General features: G+C 39.6%; 1 protein-coding gene across 1 annotated transcript in view; it reads right to left on the bottom strand.

Annotated features, from left to right (window-relative positions):
- LOC112052615 (4-hydroxybutyrate coenzyme A transferase) overlaps positions 1-16,938 on the bottom strand; it is a 30,587-nt gene extending 13,649 nt beyond the window's left edge. Inside the window, exon 1 of the mRNA XM_052888938.1 lies at positions 16,502-16,938. Coding sequence (XP_052744898.1) covers positions 16,502-16,691 — 190 coding nt within the window. The 5' untranslated portion in view covers positions 16,692-16,938. The remainder of the gene's footprint in view (positions 1-16,501) is intronic.
- Positions 16,939-17,441: the final 503 nt, after the last annotated feature.

Raw genomic sequence — 17,441 nt, 5'->3', positions numbered from 1 at the left:
TTTTTTTACCGATTACACCGATCACTCGAAGTTGAACCGGTGTTGTCTTAACATAAGCCATTTCTGACAGGACTACATAAAACAACACTGTCTGCAAAATCTAAATCTATAAGATATTCTCACATGGCTTGAATTAATACATCACCGGCTTAACACCGCCTTCATACTGATCAGCAGGTAGAACATAATATGATGTTATTTTTCGCTTTTTAGTTTAGTGGGTACGTTTTTAGGTTTTGAAGTCGGTTGTATTTTTTTTATTGAAATTTTATTAGAAAGAATATTTGCCATATATTTTTGTTAATATGACCAACATTCCCCCTCCAACTAGTCGGGAAAGACTGTGCTAGGAGTGGGTACAACAATAGACCAACGTGGCGGGGATCGAACCACCACCGGTGATGAGTCCAACCGCTCTAACCGTTGAGCTATTGAGGCTATATGTTATAAACGCGAAAGTTTGTATGGATGTTTGTTACTCTTTAACGTCGCAACTACTGAACCGATTTGGCTGAAATTTAAAACCAAGATAGATAATATCCTGGATTAACACACATGCTAATTTATAATCCGAAAATATCCATGGTTTTTGCGAGATTTGCGTTAACTTAATTTTACACGGACAAAGTCGCGGGTATCAACTAGTATAGTTTCATCATCATCATTATTAGCAACCCATATTCAGCTCACTGCCGAGCTCGAATATCCTCTCAGAATGAGAGGAGTTAGGCCAATAGTCCACCACGCTGGCCCAATGCGGATTGGCAGACTTTACACACGCAGAGAAATAAGATAATTCGCTGGTATACAGATTTCCTCACAATCATTTTCCTTCACTGTTTGAGACACGTGATATTTATTTTTTTTAAATGCACACAATTGAAAAGTTGGAGGTGCATGCCCCGGACCGGATTCGAAACCACACTCTACGGAATCGGAGGCAGATGTCATATCCACTGGGCTATCACGGCTCCTATGGTTATATAGTAAGAAATAGTCCAATAACGCTTATCTTCTTTGTCTTTTGTACTAGTTTGTATCACTTTATTCATGTGGACTTTAACCAAATACTGTCCATAAAACGCTTCGCACGCAATTTCTGCAGATCCGTAAATTACGTTGAACAACGGAGCGAGGTCATGGATCGATGTTACACTCGCAGCCTTGCCAGAATTTTGTGGGCATTTTTTTTAATACTTTACAAGTTATAGCTTTACAAATTTTCATTCCCCTTTGGAATGGGAATAGATTTTACTCTAGGCTACTTTTTTTAAAAAATCCATGGTTCCCTTTGGGTTCGTGAAAAACTAAAAAACGCGGACGGCATCCGCTAGTTACTTATAAGTCCTTAATATTAGTTGCATCTCTTTACCATTGAAACTAATTGCACTGATAAACGATATTCATTGTGCTGTTACTAAAGTGGGTTAAGGTTTGAATCTACTTCATATGTCGGCAGCATTGTTAATGGATTAATTTTCCTTTACAATTGCTTACCTACTTAAACGGTTGACTTAAACTCGCCAAGTGGTTCTAAACTCAGCGCAAGCTTTTAGGAAAGTCATATTATAGTGTTAATGATTATAAACTGTATTATACGACTGTGTGATTTAAATAAGTTTGTAATATTGTGGTAAACAAAAAAAAATAAACCTTGGCTGAGCTTGTTGTGAGCTCGTAACTTTAATTTTAAGTTTTTGACTATTATTACCACCATTAGATTTAATTAAATTATGACATAATCCTGACCTTTTAAAAGTGCTTGTTAACTAAGCCTAATTGAAATAAATGAATTTTCAATTTTACTAAGAATACAGTGTTTTGTATGTATAGGTCAAAAAGGTCAAGGTCTCGTAGAAGCCAAATCTGAATCGCACAATTTCTTAAGGCGGAATTATATTTCTCTGACGTGACGCGTCGTGACGCATTAGAACAGAATCGGTATCATTTTGTATGCGACACGACAGAAGTCATCTCGACATGTCACAACACATAAGACGTGTTAACGTTGCCATATATAAAAAAAAAAAACATACATACAGCCGAACGTAGAACCTCCTCCTTTTTGGAGGTCGGTTAAAAATGTATGATACCGATTTTGTTCTGATGCGTCACGACACGACACGTCAGACAAATATAATTCCACATTTATATAGATTGTAATTTGGTACACTATAAGTATACCTAACCTAATGCATATGTATATTTGCTGAAAATATAATATGGGACATAGGAACTCCAAAACTTAACAATGATAAACTTATAGAATACCTAACACAGACACCCCGCAAAGTCTTCGAGCAGTGCATGTTGCCAGTGATGACCTACGGATCCGAGACTTGGTCGCTAACCTTGGGCCTTATTAGAAGGCTCAAAGTCACTCAGCGGGCGATGGAGCAAGCTATGCTTGGAGTTTCTCTACGTGATCGAATCAGAAATGTGTGAAATGATTTATATGGAGTAGGTACACTTGGCTCAGACAATACAAGTTATTGTCTGCAATCATGTAAAGTAGCAAATGAATATTTGTTACGCTTTCACGGCAATCTCAAAGGAACGGAAAGTTACGTTATCAGCTAGTAACATTGGCTATACTTTATATCGAGTACACTTGGGTCAGACAATACAAGTTATAGCCTGCAATCATATAAAGTCGTCATCAACCCACATTCGGCTCACTGCTGAGCTCGAGTCTCCTCTCAGAATGAGAGGGGTAAGGCCAATAGTCCACCACGCTGGCCCAATGCGGATTGGCAGACTTCACACACGCAGAGAATTAAGATTATTCTCTGGTATGCAGGTTTCCTCAAGATGTTTTCCTTCACCAGATTGAGACACGTGATATTTAATTTCTTAAAATGCACACAACTGAAAAGTTGGAGGTGCATGTCCCGGGCCGGATTCGAACCCACACCCTCCGGAATCGGAGGCAGAGGTCATATCCACTGGGCTATCACAATCATATAAAGTAGCAAATGAATATTTGTTACGCTTTCACGGCTATCTCAAAGGAACGGAAAGTTACGTTATCAGCTAGTAACATAGGCTATACTTTAAATCGAGTACAAATACGTCAGAACAAGCTGTACAGTCGTTGACCTTTGCATTTTTTCAATAAAGTTGTTTATAAATATTATGCCACACCCATAAAGCTTACGAATACATATTTGTGGATCGCGTGTAAAAATCGTAATGTGTTTAAAGATTAACTTCATTTATCATTTGACATTAACCTCATTTGTGACAAACACTGATAAGTTAATTTGTTTACGTAAAATTACGTAGTTTAGCAATTCTATTGAGTGTACTAATTCTTGTCGTAAAATATTCAGATAATGGAAAACGTGGATAATTGAATGAAAAGCTATTTTCTTCATCAAATATGAAGCCTTTTTTTTGGAGTTTATTCGAGTTTACTCCTTAAGAATCGATTTATTATATATAGCCCCCGGTATGAAAAAAATATGGGCAGTAAAATTCGATATGCCCAGTGGATATGACCTCTGCCTCCGATTCCGAAGGGCGTGGGTTCGAATCCTGTCCGGGGCATGCACCACCAACTTTTCAGTTGTGTTCATTTTAAGAACTTAAATATCACGTGTCTCAAACGGTGAAGGAAAAACATCGTGAGGAAACCTGCACACTAAAGAATTTTCTTAATTCTCTGCGTGTGTGAAGTCTGCCAATCCGCATTGGGCCAGCGTGGTCGACTCATGGCCTAACCCCTCTCATTCTGAGAGGAGACTCGAGCTCAGCAGTGAACCGAATATGGGTTGAAATGATGATGATGATATGAATTTCTGGATCCTATTAATTCAGCAAATACCTTTCAAATAGGTGTATGCTGCGGGGCAATACACCTATTTAGGCAGTCGGTCTCAGGGCCTAGTGGCAGTTTGATACTGTGACGATCACGTTAACGTAAACGCGAATTGAAACAGCGCCATCTAGTGGTACTACTGCACAACTGTTTCAATTCCATATAAATACTCCACTGAGTGGAGTGACCACATACACCATTTTGTGTATTTATGTATATAAAGTTTTTACGCTTCTTGAACACATAACTAGACATTGTCACAGTAAATTAAACATTGTAGACAATATTTAGGTATTATTTGTTTTTTTTTTTATCTTTGAGCAAGAATACAATAAGGAACTTAAGCTAACTTATCCTAATAACTATACAAATCATGCCCACGTGGAATGGTGGCAAGAATACTGGCTGCATTTCCGCGCTGGACAGCCACGCTGATCCTTTGCGCAAAAAATGAGCTATTTGTTTATTTAACTTTCGTTGTTTACTATGCGATTAAATGAAATTAAGACAATTAGCCACCATTGTTGTTCTTGGCCTCAAATTCGACACTCTAATGACTTAATATCTAATAGTATAAATTCTCTGATTATTGTTTTATCTGATCTATACTAATATTATAAAGAGGAAAACTTTGTTTGTATGTTTGATTGATTGTAATGAATAGGCTCAAAAACTACTGGGCCGATTTTAAAAATTCTTTCACCATTCGAAAGCTACATTATCCACAAGTTTATAGGCTAAATTTTATTTTGGAAAAAATTAGGGTTCCGTAAGATATTTGGGTTTTTCGGACACAAGGTGTAAAAAATCAACCAGAAAAGTAGGGTAGGGGTAGGATAGGGGTAGTTGAAAGTTTACATCGAGTATCACGCGGACGAAGTCGGCTAGTCAATAATATTGATGTCCGAGTGTGGTGTGATGGCTGATTAGGATTTTGTTAATTATTTTATAGTTTATGTACGTACCTACGGCATTTAACTAAAAAATATTTTTTATTCATTTTATTAGGTATTGAGTGTAAATGTAAGCTGTTTTGGAACGAAATCTGAAATGAAATTTTAATTGCTATTTAAAACCATGATTTCAATTTACAAAAATATAAAATACTTATTATTACTTTAATATTCAGAAACTGAACCTTTTTATGGTACTTTTTATTTTAAAAGGTTTGTCTCAAAAAACAATTATCCTACAATATGTTTTAAACTTAAAGTACCTAATAAAGGTTTTAGCAATTCAGCTTTTACATATCTGTTTTCTGTGCTTTTGAAATCCTTTTACAATAGTAGATTGTTATACAAGGGGCTAAAAAGACCCATTATATACGAGGTATTTTTAGGGCCCGAGACGTAAGGCGAGGGCCGCCTAAATAGAAACCGAGTTTATAATGGGTTTAGCCCCACGTGTTACACTCTGCTTTTCACTACGATTGCGAGAAAATAAAATAGTTTTGTACAATATTCAATGATTTATTTCAATTTTGGATATTAAGGGAGGTGCTTTTACCCGGTAACATAATTTCCGACTACTGTGAAGATAAATAATGAGTACGTTAGGTAAACGTGGGAGATAATAGTTTAAAAAACTCCTTTCGTAAGTGAATCCATTCGTTGTTGTTTTCTCTACTTTACCTAGGTAGGTATTTAAGTAAATGCTTCTCGACTTTGATGGTAACAGATTGAAAATTTCATCCATCTCCAAATTAGATTCACCATTCTCACTAGATGAAGACAACAATAACAATTATTGTTGAAAAATATATAAGTTACGGTCACAAATTTACAATGAATTTCTGAAAAAAATTCACGCCAATTATTTTTTAAATTCTCGCTTTTTAATTTTATTTTTTTCACATAAGAAAAAGGCAAAGGTATTACACCGTAAAGGATGTCCCATGTCTTCAAATCTCGTTCTTCTCGCAACTCAATAAAAATTAATTAAAAAAATAAACGCATTCCACAGACAAGAACGCTTCATTTCATTCCAATTTAAAGTTGTTTATTTATTTTTCAAAACAATCAGGGCCTTACCTATAATGATTCTATTTTCGAATAAAACCTCCTCCGTTTTGTAGTAAGCTAGTACTTGGCTAGTACTCGTAACAGACAATAATAAAAAAAACAAAATTACTTTAGCCCCTTCTTTTTTTTTTTTTTTTTTTTTTTTTTTTTTTTTTTTTTTTTTTTTTTCTCGCGGGGGAAATCTCTTTCTGAGATACCCGACTTGCTGGGGGACAAGACGGGTTATGTGGAATTTACCACTAAAACCCCCTCGGTGGCCACCCTCAGCGCATTTTGGTAGGCTCCGGGACCTCAGTTAAACTCGCCGGTGCCTCCGTTGCACTATGCCTGTAGTGCTCGTCTACGAGAAAAATTTTGGTTTTATATAACACGTTGTAGCAGCTTCAGCCACTCTAAGCTGCTACAACTATCTGCCCAGTGTCGCAGATTATAAGCAGCCAGAGCCCCCACTCTGGCCGCTTGCGACTTCGCCTTCCCTACTGGATGGAACGTTTTGGGACATTTCTCCGCTGCCGTCTCCGCCCTGGGTCGGCACGCTCTCGGCTCCGTTCAGCGGCCTCCTTCTTCTCCATGACAGATTCACAGAAGGAAACCACTGTTTTCCATCCCTCTTTTGATGCCAGCATAGCCGCTATCAGAGCTGGCGGAGAGAGGTCTCTTCCAACTCGGCTCATCAAGACTTGGCGTTCCGTATTCCAGGCTGGACATTCCTCCAGAGTATGTTGAGCCGTGTCTCGGCTCTCATCACAATGGTAGCACCGTGGCAGAGTTTCGCGGCCAATTCGGCATAGGTACTCTCCGAAGCAGCCATGTCCGGTGAGTATCTGGGTCAATCGGAAGGTAACACTGCCACTCTTTCTTGCCAGCCACGCTTCGAATTTTGGCAGAACAGCCCCAACAGCGCGCTGCCTTGCATTTCTATCTTGTGCAAGACGCATTTTCCATGCAGTAATTATATCCTGGTGTAGCTGCTCCGTCGATAATTGCGTTTCTGTTTGCTCTCCCGCCCTCTGGGAAGAGGAACGACTCTGGACGTATTTTATCGTATCTATTTCAGCAAGTATATCAAAAGGTGGTAAACGAGCCAGAACTGTAGATGCTTCGAAAGATATCGTGCGGTACCCTCGCGCGATTCTTATAGCGACTTTGCGCTGGACGCTATTCAGCTTCTTTCTTAGGCGCTGGACGCCAGAGAGTCTCTTAGACCATATAGGTGCCCCGTAGAGGGCTATAGATCTCACAACCCCAGCATACAAGCGTCGGACTTCCTCTCGTGGTCCACCGAGATTAGGCAGTAGACCGTGCATTGCACCAACAACCTTTTGAATTCGGGGCACCAGCCGGTCGAAGTGTTCTTCGAAACCCCAGCGTCCGTCCAATATAAGACCCAAGTATTTGAGGTGCTTTCCCACTTGGACGTCAGAACTACCAACTCGGATCGTGGAACAGGGTGGTTCCAGTCGTCTGGGAAGTTTATGAAACCACATTGCTTCTGTTTTCTGCGGCGCAACCCTGAGCCCCAACCCGTTAATTTTATTTATCACAGTTGCAATTCCAGCCTCTGCAAGTTTTAAAACTTCCTCAAAGGTAGTGCCTTCCGTTAGCACGACAGTATCATCCGCATAACAGATTAGATGGACACCAGCAGGCAGAATAATACGAAGTACTGCGTCATAAGCCAAGTTCCATAATAGTGGTCCTAACACCGAACCCTGTGGTACTCCGCAACTAACCTCCCTAATATGCATACGACCATCTCGTCCAAGGTATTGGATGGACCTGTGACTCAGGTACGACCCTATTATATCGCACAGGTACGAAGGCACATCGTGTTCAACTAGTCCATCTCTGATGGCCTTCCAAGGCAGGGAATTGAAGGCATTCACAATGTCCAAGCTTACCGCTAAAGTTACCTTGTCCCGGGAAATGGCCCGTAGCGAAATAGTGCGAACTTGGAGTATGGCATCTATTGTTGATCGGCCCTTCCGGAAACCAAATTGGCTTTCGGACAAGTCAGGGCCCACATGTGATAGGTGGTCGCTCAGACGGCTGGAAATGATCCGCTCAAATAATTTTCCTGCTTCATCCAGTAAACATATAGGTCGGTACGCTGTTGGGGAATCAGGTGCTCTACCCTCTTTCTTGAGGAGGACCAACCTTGCCTCCTTCCAACAGGCTGGAAATACACCTGAGCGGAGACAGTTGGTAAGAAGGAGCCTCATTCGACAACCTAATGCTTCTAGGGCAAACACCCATGCGCGCCCCGGTATGCCGTCGGGTCCAGGAGCGGTGTTGCGGCTTGCAAGTCTTTTGACTGCAATCTTCAGTTCTTCCTCAGAAACTTCTTGCTCAACATACATGTTGGAATCACCTAGTGTTAAGTCTGTGCATATGGACAAGTTGTTGTCAACGCTAGGAAATAGTCTCTACTACCCTGCCTAGCAAGTCTGGATCCATGGTTTCAGTCAAAGGAGGAACCCGAGGTCTAAGCTTTCCTAATACTATTTTATACGGACGGCCCCATGGGTCTCTATCGAGTCCGGCCATGAGCTCTTTCCAGCTTTGCGCTTTGGCATTCTTGATTGCTAACTGGAGTGCTACTGTGTTCTTCCGATAGATTACGTAGGCCCCAGCTATTTCTTCCGCTGTAGCTCTCCGTCTTCTTCTGGCCCTGGTGTACTGGCGTCTGGATCTAAGACATTGTAGACGTACACGTGCAATATCTTCAGACCACCAGTATGCCGCTTTCCTTTTATTAGGTCGTGTACGTGGCATTGATGTTTCACATATCGACGTCATGGCCGATCGAAACCAGGCAGCCTCCTCTTCTGGATTTGATGCAGAATTTTGTGTCTCTTCTGGCCATGCCACGACGTTAGCTGCAGCGACCAGCAAGTCGCGATCTAGTCTCCTCACCGACCATCGTTTCACATGGTTCCTGTTTAAGTGATCTGATGATGGAGACAATTGCTGAGCCACTTCGAAGATAATATAGCGGTGGTCTGAAAGTGTGACCACCTCTTCTGCGGCTCGCCATTTCGACATCAGGTGAGCTGCAGTTGTAGTTGCCCACGTGAGGTCTACTATTGATTCTCCTTGCCACCTCACGCAGGTGGGAATAGAACCTTGATTTAGCACTAGGAGATCAAGTTCGGCTGCCCATTCCTGAATAATATCTCCCCTGCGGTCATCCTTTTTATCTCCCCAAGTCTTTGAACGAGCGTTGAAGTCGCCCAGAACGATTACTGGTCTAGGTAAGCACCTGCGAACACAGGCAGCCAATTCGTCTAAGTACGATTCATATGCGTCAAGTCCAGAGTTTGGGGAGATGTAGCAGCCAATCACTGCTATACGACCCCATTCTACTGCGACATATCCTGACCCTTTTTCCAGAGTTGAGCAAGGAGGGTCTCCTTGTACTCCCCTCCAGTAAATAGCAACGGAATCGTCGACAGAACCAAACCAGCGGGGATGATTCGGTACTTTATGGGGTTCCGCCACCACTGCAAGTGCAACTGACCACTCCGCGAGGCAATGCTGTAGCAGATCTTGCGCCGCGATACAGTGATTCAGGTTGCCTTGAAGTACTCTTAGCTGATTGAATTTAGTGTTGTTTTTGCCTTCTCTGTCGGCTGATTGGCTGACTGTGTTGTTTTGTTACTCATTTGTCTCGGTCCAGATGGGACGTGGCTACTTTTTTGTGTGGTTTTCACCTTTTGCAATGCCCCGCATTTGCTACTCCCTAGCCTATGATCTGCTGGTCGACCAAAGTCCGCACAAATGGGGCATCTTGGCACTTGCACTTCGCAGTCACGGGCCTTGTGTCCATTAACTCCGCAACTGTAGCAGCACTTGCTCCTATCTACCGAGTTTTGACACTGCTTCTGAACGTGGCCAAATTCTAGACATCGGAAACACTGTAATTGTCTACTTGGTAAAACTCGCACTCTCGCTCTAACCCACCCAACAGTCACATGCTTTTGTTCTACGAGCTTACGAATCGCTGTGATTGGACAACGGACCCAGACCGTTCCCATTCGGGAGATGTTAGGGCGTATCTCTCCTACCTTTACATCCTCCTGAGAGCATCTTCCTGACTCAGCAATTGCTGTGACTATATCCTGCTTGGTAATGGATTCGTCTAGATCCATCACTCTTATCTCTCCTGTTTTAACGGGGCGAGCGATTCGTACCCCCTTGTCGTTTAGAACTTCGCGTAGACGTTCTGCTAAGACGTCTGCGTTTCTGGCACTATCAGGCCCTGAAATTTCTAAGACCAGGCCTCCTGTTATCGCCTTCTTTTGACGGACTTGTGATATTCCGCAGTCTGCTAGATTGATACGCTGTTTGGCTATTGACATTGCAGTTGCGTAGTTAACGGTTGTGTCTTCTGTCAGTGTGATAGTTACTGCTGCTGTCTTGGGTGTGACTGGTATCTTTTTCTCCTTTATGTTGCGACTATTGGAGTTGGCTTGTTCCGCTGTACCGTCAGCAGCGGTCTTTTTGGACGATGGAGTTTTACCCTTCTTACGTCCTACGACCTTGTTCCAGGTGGCCGTATCTGCCGGCTCCGGCTCTGTGCATTCCACTAGTGTTACAGTTTCTTCGAGTGTACTCGATTGGCTTTGTTGAACGCAGTTTTCGTTGATTTTTTCTTTAATCTGCCTTCTTTTTTTGCCATTCGGCTGAGATTTCTCTGTAGGCGGCCTATTCGATTTTAATTCCGCTGATTTTTTATGAAATATCTCAGCTCTAAGCTCAGCCAGTTTTTGCTCCATAACTGTAGTGATGCGACGTACAAGTGGATCATCGTCCTCCTTAGAATCAGTCTGTCGGGCTGCCCCTTCAACTCCAGTTTGAGTACTTCTGTTCATCTCTAAGGTAACTCTTGTTAGTTCGCATCTAAGGTTTTTGAGCTCTGAACGAAGTTCCCTATTCTCCTTTTGAAGGTTCTCTATATCTAAGGAAGTACTTTTCAATGCCAGCTCTGATGCTGCTGCTAGTGCTGATCGTGTTGCCAATCGTACAGATTGTGCATTCGACCCCCTCATGTTACGAGAACTGCCAATAACTTTTTCAATAGTTGACATGGACTCCGCAATTCGAGCTTCTATGTCAGCAGAAGTGCAGTTTTTTAATTCCCGCTGGATGTCCTCTATTGTAGGAAGTTCTTCTTTGTTTTTTGTAGCCGGTGTCGATTCAAAAGGATTCGGAATGTCCGCTTTGTCAACAGCCGGCTTTTTAGCCTTTCCTGGTCTGCAGATATAGGGCTGCCGTCTTTTTCTAGTTCTAACTCCTGAAGCTGTCGAGCAGTCTGAAATATCTGCCTCGCTTTCTTTCCCTGATAGGCGTGCGAACACGCGTGTCACCTCTTCTTCTAGCGGGCCTTCTAACCCTTTCATATTAATAATGTTAGAATTGTTCTCCATTTTCGTCCCACGAGTATGGGGGAAATATGTGGTCCATCTGAGCGGTGCCCCCTGTGCCCAGATAAGCCTATGCGTAACTCGCCACGGGGGGCGGCCGGTACCCTGGCGAGGTACTTTAGCCCCTAGAGGCTAAAATGTTTGTTTAGCCCCGCTGTGGAGTGGTAATATGACAGTGTTTTTGACCAAGAGTAGTGAAAAAAAAATTATTATTACGCACATCGATATGATATTGAGTCTGAGGTCTGCGACCTATTGTCTATAGAGACCTATTGTACATCGATGATTACGCACTTCATTAAAACATAAATCAATCTTCAATGAGCACTCGATATAAACGCGGGTACATTCTAAAATAATTAACTACAAGTGCTGTTCATTAACAAGTAAATATTGTACATGCAAATATATTTCTAATCTATATCTAATCTTTGTTCAGATAACAATTCTTAGTAATTATTGATATTAGTGTATGCTCGCGACTTCGTCGCTGTTTCCAATGCGACTAAATTAAATTAAGACAATTAGCCACTTTTGTGTGCCTCAGTTTTGACCTGCTGGTGACATACCTATAGTATAAAATATCGTTGGTTACAGTACGTTTCATGTAGGAGAAGTTTGCGGCGATTCACGATTATAGTACGTATTATGAACGTCATACAGGCGACTGTCACCGTACCTACCCATGCTATTTTTTTTTTTTATTCTTTACAAGTTAGCCCTTGACTACAATCTCACCTGATGGTAAGTGATGATGTAATCTAAGATAGAAGCGGGCTAACTTGTTAGAAATATGAAAATCCACACTCCTTTCAGTTTCCACACGACATCGTATCGGAACGCTAAATCGCTTGGCGGTACGTCTTTGTCGGTAGTGTGGTAACTAGCCACGGCCGAATCTTCCCACCAGCTAGACCTGGACCAATTAAGAAAACTTCAATCGACCCAGCCGGGGATCGAACCCAGGACCTTCGTCATTAAATCCACCGCGTATACCACTGCGCTACGGAGGCCGTCAACGTATCTGAAAACACTTTATAAGTGGATACGACAATTGTCAAGTGATCGGAATCAAACTCCCGACCTTTCGGTGTTGAGTCCGGCCCCATATTGAGTTTTCATTCAAATAATTCTAACTACTAACTAGCCATTGTAATACCATTATTAGTTTTTTTGTTAAACTCAAAAGGCTACAGGAAAATTAAAATATCCACTTATAAATTCACGTCGTGTAAATACCTACCTATTTTAACATTTTATAAACAGAACATCTGAATTTGAAGGAGCTCGAACCAGCCAAACGTGTATATTTTGGTATCAAGATCCAAATGTTGACGCAATAATCCATTTACATGGTAATCTCTTTCCTTTAAGACTTTTTTTATGAGGTCAATGTTTTTGTTACCCGACTGCAAGAAGGGTTATGTTTTTTGTGCGTTTCTTGTATGTATGTGATATTCTTTATTACCTCATATCTTCCAAACCGCTGAACGAATTTACGTAAATAATATATTGTTAGATTAGTTTTAATATCCCAAGTATTCTTAGATAGGTGAAGTTAAAAAAACCAACACGACTGTGAGACGCTATAGACTCAAGGTAAAAAATTCATCAAGAGGATTTCAAAATAGTAGGTATATCATGGTCATTAAAAAAAACCTACAATTAGAAAAACGTTATTTATTAATCGCTAAACAAAATACGCGAGGCGGATGACTAGGTGCAAGCAGGTTAGGCAGTCGGTTTTTTTTATTATTTGCTTGTAATATGTTTTAAAATGATTAGCGCTTTAGTATGATACACCCCCGGGGCAAACACATGTCTAATATGGAATGCCCTACCGTACCGAGGTCTTAAATCCAAGTCAGTAATAATCCAGTCACAAGCCGCGGGCGGAAATTATGTTCCACAGTTGCAAGGATATTTAAAAAAAAATGGCTAATATTCTTTTTAAAAAAATCAACAAACGCACTAGTCATATCTACAATTACCGAAAGATCCCCTCCATTTCTCCACGATTTCTTTCATCTTATCCTGACATGAAGAAAATGGGACCACCAATGGAAGTATTCCCTTCGAAACAAAAAAAGAATTTTGAAAATCGGTCTACAAATGACGGAAATATAGCTGGACATATACATACATAAGCGGAGAACCTCCTCCTTTTTGGAAGTAGGTTAAAAAATTTACCTTAATAGAGCAAGCTGATTCAAATCATCAAGTCCAAGTCCAATTTACAGTTTGCTAACTCTATTAGGAATAGGCATTGATCCTTTTTCTATACTATCCTAATAATATATTGTATTACTATTTATTAGCCCTTCATTTTACCCACGTTGTTCACGTTCTTGTGAGAATATGGCGATAAAATATTGCTTACACTCACAAATAACGTGGATTTCTAGTAGTAAAAGAATTTTCAAAGTCGGTTCGGTACATCCAGAGATTACCCCTACAACAACTTCAAAGGAATGGGGGATCAACCACAACCCCTCGGTGATGAGTCTGACCGCTTTTACCGTTGAGCTATTGAGGCTCCAAAAATTAATTGCAAACAAAGTTGCGTGCATCCTATAGTCTAAATAGGGATGATGACAGTTTTTTAAATTGTATATAAATTAAGCGTACGGTAATAGTGAAGCAATTTTGAAAAAGTAACAGGGTATCTGCGATCATTACTTTCGAAGCTACAACGATTTAAAGGGCCAGATTTGCGGCGCTGCCGCGGATCCCTGAAAAACGCCCCATACAAAATGGTAGGAACTTATGACAACGTAGGCAATTAATGATCGTTAGATTTGTATAGGCGTTTAAACAAAATTACTAATATCTTTGTTATTTTAGTTCATTTATTAACAAATGTCACATTTAATGTAAGGAAGCTAAAGCTGTATGAATTTTCATCTAATTACGATAAAATATTTTTAGTAGATTTTGAAATTTTATAATCTATTTTGCAAATATCCAGTCAATCTTTGCTTTTTATGTATAAATTAGTTAACATTGACCTTATTTACCCGAATGTATCATAAAAATCAATATATTCAAAACTAGTCATCATCCCCATTCAATTCAATTTTTACAATTCTATCACACATAAATGTTTAACATAAACTAATAACAATTTAGTCAATAAACAATACTGTACTGTTGAGATCATATAAGTTTTATACTTCAGTGAGCTACTCGCCGCAAAGATCATTTATCAATAAACAAGTACAAAGTACAGAACATTTGACCCTACACTGGAACCATTATTGTATTTCCTCTATTACTGTAATGGTTGGAATTACCAAGCAAACCACCGTTTGGTACTATTTCTACTAATACCACGCATTATTTTGTACCAAAAGTTTTTTTACAAAATCACTAAAATAAATAATCTATACTAATATTATAAATGCAAAAGTAACTCTGTCTGTCTGTTACCTTTTTACGGCTAAACAACTGAACCAATCAAGATAAATTTTGGTATGATCGTAAATGGAACCTTGGACCAAAACATACTTATATACTTTTTGACCCTAAAATAATAATGTAAATAGGAGTTGAAAGTTTGCATGGAAAGTAATTTTTCGAGTTACTCTTTTAATTGTTCATCCTACTAATATTATAAACGCGAAAGTTTGTATGGATGTTTGTTACTCTTAAACGCCGAAACTACTAAACCCTCCCTTATCTGAAGTATCCTGTCTCCTGGTCTGGCTGGTGGGAGGCTTCATCTGTGGCTAGTTACCACCCTACCGGCAAAGATGTGCCGCCAAGTGTTTTAGTGTTCCGATATGATGCCGTGTAAAATTCGAACTCCTAACAAGTTAGTTAGTTAGTTAGATTGGATCATCACTTACCTTATGGTGAGATTGTAGTCAAGGGCTAACTTGTATCAATTTTCAGCCAAATCAATCCAACCGTTCTCGAGTTATAAATAGTGTAACTAAACACAACTTTAAATTCAAAATTCATGTATTTCTTTCTTTTAAATATATAGATGTCTGGTTAGTTAACACACTTATTATAATTTTCACTACAAGTTGCCCCTTGACTACAATCTCACCTGATGGTGAGTGATCATGCAATCTAAGATGGAAGCTGTCTAACTTGTTAGGAGTAGGATGAAAATTCACACTCCTTTTTGGTTTCTACACAGTGTACCGGAATGCTAAACTAAAGGTTATAATATTTATTTAGTTTTATAATGTGGTCTTATGACAATATACTGAAATATGTATTACTTTTTAGAAAAGTTGTGTGCATTTGCGTATTCAAGAGTTACGATAAAGTTCTAGTATGAGGTCAACTCGTACCGCACCAGAGGAAAGTATAGAAAAACCAGTGCCGCAGTGAACATGTCTCAAACGGCGAAGGAAAAACATCATGAGGAAACCTGTATACCAGAAAATTTTCTTAATTTCAGCTTGGTGGACTATTGGCCTAACCCCTCTCATTCTGAGAGGAGACTCAAGCTCAGCAGTGAGTCGAATATGGGTTGATAATGATAATGATGAATTTTGAAAATTCTTTTACTAGAAAGCCACATTGTTTGTAAATGGCATTGTTTGTAATGGCTACATTTTATCCCTGTATTCTTATGGCAATGTGAACAGTGAACTATGCAGGTGAAACCATGTAGACTAGTTTTAAATAATAGTATGTATCATTTATTTCGTTATTGTAATGTATTATATCAGTTGATAAACTGAGAGGAATAAGCAATGTTCAGGCTAAGAAAATGATAAATAATTTACAAGCACTTTACAAGTTACAAGTTAATTTACATTAAATGTCTATTAGAATACAGAAGTAGCCAATATATTTAGATCTCTCAATAGAATACATCTATGAATGATCAGAGATCAAGCTATCATAGTATTAAAATATGGGTATACTCATTCCATTTTCAAATTTAATTGATTTTTAGAGAAACCTTCTAACTCTAAAGAAGAACATTAACCAGCGGAAAAAATACAAAGTTGTGGTTAATATTCTTGCAGGTAAATTACCTAAAGGTATAAGTTATTAGGTATATAATGTAACTTATATTTTTTTTTATTTAGTCACAGCTAAGAGTAATTTAAACCAGCAATAAACTCCTTACTTGTGGTGGTTGGTCTATTAGATACTTATTACATCTATATATATACTCTTTTACATCTTTTATCTGAGTTCAGAGCTGAGCAGAATTAAATTTTGTTGCTATGGGACTAAATATAAAGATTTGAATTAATAATTATTACCTGATTTCAAACATTTTTCGAACGCCTGTTTCGCAGTCAAGAACTCCGGTTTGCGATCCAATGGTTGTGATAACTCCTGAGTATACGTAAAATAGTTTCTATTTGATTTCGACGCTTGTAATGCGGCGCCTATTTTCGCGAAATTCCTGACCGATACGTTTGGCGCAACAAATTTTCCGATCACAGACATTTTTGTGCAATTCACTTTAATGTAATAGACGCACAAATCAATTAAACACTATAAATTGTTGTAGAATTCAGACTAGAGGTCACAGTATGACAAATACAATGTAAATAATTAGTAATAGGTATTTACAAAGATTTAAAATATTAATGAAATCGAGAATCGAGTCTCGAAACGCGCCCGAAGCGGCAGCCGGCTCTATCCGATTTCCGATTCCGAGCCCAGGCGATGTCCGAACCGATTACCGAAGGCCCGAACGCGAACGGCGAACGCGAAAGGCGCGGCGAGGCGAGGGCGAACACTCCGAACTTCGCGCGAAAACGTAACTCCACTCCAATAGGCGCGATTGCAATTGCAGTTTGCAGTTTCTATAGTGATCTGTGTTGCAGTTGCACCATTGCACCAAACCCAAAGAGTTTAATAAGTATATGACCAAACCAAATGTACTCTATGGACCAAACCAAACCACAGCAGTGGGGATGGAGACTCGTAGAAAAGAATAGAACAATTAAATAAATCAAAATAATTGGATTTTACAAAAATCGATTTTAATAACAACAAATAATCGATTTCTGCAAAAAAATCGTGTTTTCTATTATTAAAGTACATGCTTTTCTTAATTCATTAATATGCCTAATACATTCATATTAACAACAAGCGGACGCCGCGTGAAAATCTATTTAAGCTTACCAGGTCTATTTCACCACTTTGGTGGTTGAATTTTAAAGTTTTTTGAGTCAAATTATATTACATATT

This window comes from Bicyclus anynana, chromosome 24, assembly GCF_947172395.1.
Source record: "Bicyclus anynana chromosome 24, ilBicAnyn1.1, whole genome shotgun sequence".
Lineage (NCBI taxonomy): Eukaryota > Metazoa > Arthropoda > Insecta > Lepidoptera > Nymphalidae > Bicyclus > Bicyclus anynana.
The sequence above is the reverse complement of the archived record's forward strand: the minus strand, read 5'-3'. Positions and strand labels throughout refer to the sequence as shown.